Source organism: Rhododendron vialii, chromosome 10a, assembly GCF_030253575.1.
Source record: "Rhododendron vialii isolate Sample 1 chromosome 10a, ASM3025357v1".
NCBI lineage: Eukaryota > Viridiplantae > Streptophyta > Magnoliopsida > Ericales > Ericaceae > Rhododendron > Rhododendron vialii.
In genome coordinates, this window is record NC_080566.1 from 39,175,476 (window position 1) to 39,180,000 (window position 4,525).

Below are 4,525 nucleotides of genomic sequence, written 5' to 3' on the forward strand. Positions count from 1 at the left end.
CTTGATTCGCCCTTCGCCTAACAGCACAGAACTCGATGCTTCAATCCCAACGTCAAGCGGGTTCAAACCATTTTGGCATTGCAGCAACAAACATACCAAGCTCATCTCGGACAACAATCCCAACACCCATTGACCTTTCATCTTGAAAAATGGCTCCATCAAAATTCACCTTAGGAAAGATAGCCCGCCACTGAGGGATATTCCATTTAACCCCATCCGACAACCTGTCTCTTCAGTCCTTTTAAGGGTTCATCAATATCATTAGAGCCAAGGAATGCAGAGGGATATACCGAGGCACTTTACGCAATGTTTTTCGTTTACTGCTATTGCAAAACGTCACTCCAATTTCCCCCACATAACATCAAGGATGCCGTGAGCTCATTACCCCAAAAGTACTCCCGAACCAAACTTGGACATTGTTGATCCCTGATTATGGATCCGCCACAATCAGGTGGCTCAACTTTAGTGCCCCTAGAAAAATAGTAATTGTCATTTTAGCGGTATTTTTATACAAACTTTCTGCAAAAGAAACTTCAAAAAAAGGTATCGAAGGTGTTTTTTCCTGACTGCACAAATTCAAATCACAAAATTGAATCCAAATACCAAATAGATACTCAATTACCAATAATTACGGTAACAACACCGGACACCAAAAAAAACAGTTGCTCTAAAGATCAAGGTCAAAATTACATCCGAGCAGAAAATAGATAAGACAACTAGCAATTAATTCAAAGAAATATTTACATCGAATTTACAAGAAGCAATTGCTGACGACCTACTGAGGTATACTGCTCCTTAAGGGAGGGGATGGGGTTGGCTAGTACCATGAGTTAGAACCAGGGATGCCATGTCGGATCCATCGTACAAAGGTTCCTTGGGGTCAAAGCAGCTTCAACCAACTCTGTAACACCTCTCTGCACTGATTGTGGCGGATCCACAGCATTCTCTTCCTACAGACAGTTAAAGAAACTCAGGTCATTTTTATAGTTTGATTGCAGCAATAGGGAATTAGGAATTTTGTTCCCCCAAACAAAAAAGCCACAGAAAGTTTCTTTTGTGTGCATATAAGCTGTACTCATAATTTGGATGCTCGAAATGTGGTATTCACGACAAATTTTCATCAAACTTACCTCTTCACATACATATTGTGGGGCTATTCCATTGATCCGGTCAATAACATGATCCACATTTGTCATGATCTTTTGTTTAAAGTCCACGGGGTTCATGTTACCCCCTCCAACGACAGGGGCAAGAGGCATCCCTAGAGGTCTTCTCCAAGACCAAGATAAGAGCTCATCCCGGAAAAACATGGCTAAATGATGCCATAAATGCTGACTTTGCTGCATTTAATGAAATTGGAACGGAATATTGGTATGAAAAAATAAAAATTGTTTCTGTTAAAAAATAAAAAACAAATTTGTGTAGAGAAGCTCACTTTTGGTGAAACGACAGCCTGCGCTGCTGCACACATGGCAGAAACAACGAGGCCTTCCACCCCAAAATGTGAGAAGAAAGCCTGTAAATTCCTTGTCAAGCGGAAAGGAACTGGTTCGTTAAACTCAATCATTCCATGCGCATCATAAGCCGGGTGAAAATCAGTCTGGAATATTTTGCCAGTGTTTTTAGCAAACAAAATCTTGTTAGGGGACCTTCCCCCAATTTGAAGCATGAATGACATGAAACTTGAGAGGGCCAACTGAATGGCAAATTGCTTCTTGAAAGCCCACATATGGTTTGCACTTAGCAGAGTCTTGTACATGTACTGGGACACAATGCTATCGGTCACATAATTCTTTGTTATGTCGTTATAAGCATGGAGGCGGAGATCTACCACAGCTTCCGTAGACATCTGGCCAGATATTGCTTGGTTGAGCTGTTCTTTGAAATAGGTTATGGGTAGGTCTGCCTCTCTGTCGTTCCTAGCACAGTGGTTCTCATACACTTCAAGAAAGGTACTGTACATTAAATCATCTTCGACCATGCGTACCTAGCGTGGGTAAGCAGTAACATTAGAATGCAAGCCTATTCAGATAAAATTCCATCCTATTTTGGCTGCATATTTCATGTGTGTATATATGATATATCAAGGCTAAATGATCTTCAGAATACGTATGCAAAGCACATACTTCAAGGTGAGATTCACTGTCGGCATCTCGGAAAGTCCGAAAAATCTAATAACATGACATTTCTTGTACATTGGCTGAAAATTCGAACTGTTCTAATGGAAAACATTTGACCTCGCGAAATTAACAACTGAACTTATTACCTGGGACCAAACAGGGATAATAATTGGAGTGTGAATGCAAATGTGGCGGCGTCTTGATTCCTTGTGTTTGTCAAACATTCTGTTCATCACACGGAAAAGCTGCAGCATACGTTCATCACTTCTAGCATTGGGAGTCAAAGAAGTCTGAACAATAAAATGTCGCTGGGAGCCATCAGAGCCTATTAGAGTCAAGCGCCGAAAACTGCTTCCATGCCTTCGCACAATCGGAATATCTGCTCCAACCCTGTCTAACTTTACCGCATGATCAGTTGTAACTTCCTGAAAATACGGATAATTAGCTATAATAGCAAAAGAGAAGCATTCAGAAATAAAGAAATCAACAAGAAAAGGAAAACAAGGTAACAACTGAACCTTGAGAAAGAATAACAAGTATAAGCATTGCAGGACAGATTAAATCCCATTTATAACTTAACACAATATTCTCAATAGAAGACTTGTTTTTATGATTATCTTGAAGTCACAAATGATATAAATCCCCTGTCCCAGCTTGTTGTCTGTTACAGACCTTACGGTGTTACCACTTTTGCGGATATCTCCAAAAAAACAATACTTTCTACTGTAGTCATCTTAGATGAGTTTGCAAACTTTGCTAACAAGAACTAATAGAGATATTTTGACAGGTGAAAAAAAATTTCCGGAAATATCCACACAAAAAATAAATTAATTCATCAATAGTATAAAGGGCACAATTGCCGAAAATGGATAAACAAAAAAGGATAGAGGGAATCATGATTTTACTAACTGAATTTTTTTTTTGACAAGGAACTACAGCCCAGTTGCTATGGTTAAATGTGCAAAAAGTGCATTGATATCTATAGAAGATTTACAGTAGTTGTGGAAGTGCATTGATATGTGTGAAAAGTGCATTGAACTGTAACTTTTTTAGTGCATTATCCACTGCCCAATGCAATGTGGTCAGTAGAACCATTCTGAGACAGTATAGATCATAAAAAGTCTTCCAATGATTCACCCTACCACATGGCAACGGGAATTGTTGCCTGGGTACAATTTAGTCAAATACCTGATCTGAAAAATACTGTCCTGGAACCTCCACATCTACAACATGGAAGTCACGCAATACCCTGCTTTCCTCTTCCAGCTTCAACACAGCAGGAAACTTGTCCTCAACATTGCTCTGGAGAACATTTTTCCAATGCTTCAATCGCTCTGTCAGTTCAGATAGAGTGGATGGGAATGTAGTTGTGCTTTCTGGATCAAGATCGCGTTCGAAATCCTGCTTGTACTCTCGCACGAACTCAACATGCTTGTTCACAGCATCTGCTGAAAAGCATGCCCTACAAACACCAGAGAGCTCCTTCTTCAGAGACTGGGGGACTTCTGCAGTAGTTGCAGTCGGGTACTTATAACAGCGGTGGAGCAATGCGTTAACAACTGCCAGTAGTCTCTCCTCTGGCAGGGTGACAAACCTTGAACCAATTTCCGTGAGCAGAATCTGCAAAATGAGTTGTCGTTTCATGTGTAACAACAATAAGTGCGGATAAAAAGCTTTCTCGCGCATTAACCCTCCAAAATAAAAAATATATACTAAAGGAACAATCAAAGAAGTGTGTCATGAAAAAGCAATTAGGAGAAACACTACACTCATTTGTAGCTCATGCATTTTCACAAACAAAATAAGCATTGCCAAATATTAGAAACCTCAAAAGGTGGACAATAATGAAAAAACTACAGTATGTTCATGCTTGTGCATGCAGTTTTCTTTTAAACAAAATGCATTGGCACTTGTGGAAAGATACTAGAATCCTCAATAGGTGAATGATAATGAAACAACAGTAAGTTCATCACCTCAAGTTCACTAGCCAAATTAGTGTGTTTGCTTCTAAGAGCCTCCATTATATCTTTTGCAGCATCAAAGGCACTGGCGGCAGAAGCAACCAAACCTAGGGCTCCATTACGTCTTATTGCATTATGACCATCGTTAACAGCTGAAGGACTCTGTTGGATGGATTGGTCATTCCCAGCCTGCACACTGCCTTCAACACCTGTGGATCTGTCAGATTCTTGCACCTGAGAATTACCACCATCATGTGACCCAACACCACCACTGGCTTGACTTCCTTGATGAATCTGATTTCCTGGGGCTAAAGAGCCCACACCATGGCTCCCCACTCTCGCATTCCCATCAGCCAAGCCGATAGAGCTAGCACCAGCCAAATTTTGTTGCATTCTTTGCTGTGCCAATGCTAGTCTACCAAATTCAGATTTATTTGCAACATC

General features: G+C 40.4%; 1 protein-coding gene across 1 annotated transcript in view; it reads right to left on the minus strand.

Annotated features, from left to right (window-relative positions):
- Window positions 1-589: 589 nt before the first annotated feature.
- LOC131304313 (transcription-associated protein 1-like) overlaps window positions 590-4,525 on the minus strand; it is a 35,522-nt gene continuing 31,586 nt past the window's right edge. Inside the window, exons 30-35 of the mRNA XM_058331520.1 lie at window positions 4,094-4,525; window positions 3,309-3,740; window positions 2,267-2,545; window positions 1,436-1,987; window positions 1,131-1,340; window positions 590-950 (exon numbers count right to left, since the gene is read on the minus strand). The exon at window positions 4,094-4,525 is cut by the window's right edge and continues 42 nt beyond it. Of these exons, the coding sequence (XP_058187503.1) occupies window positions 831-950; window positions 1,131-1,340; window positions 1,436-1,987; window positions 2,267-2,545; window positions 3,309-3,740; window positions 4,094-4,525 (2,025 nt within the window). The 3' untranslated portion in view covers window positions 590-830. The remainder of the gene's footprint in view (window positions 951-1,130; window positions 1,341-1,435; window positions 1,988-2,266; window positions 2,546-3,308; window positions 3,741-4,093) is intronic.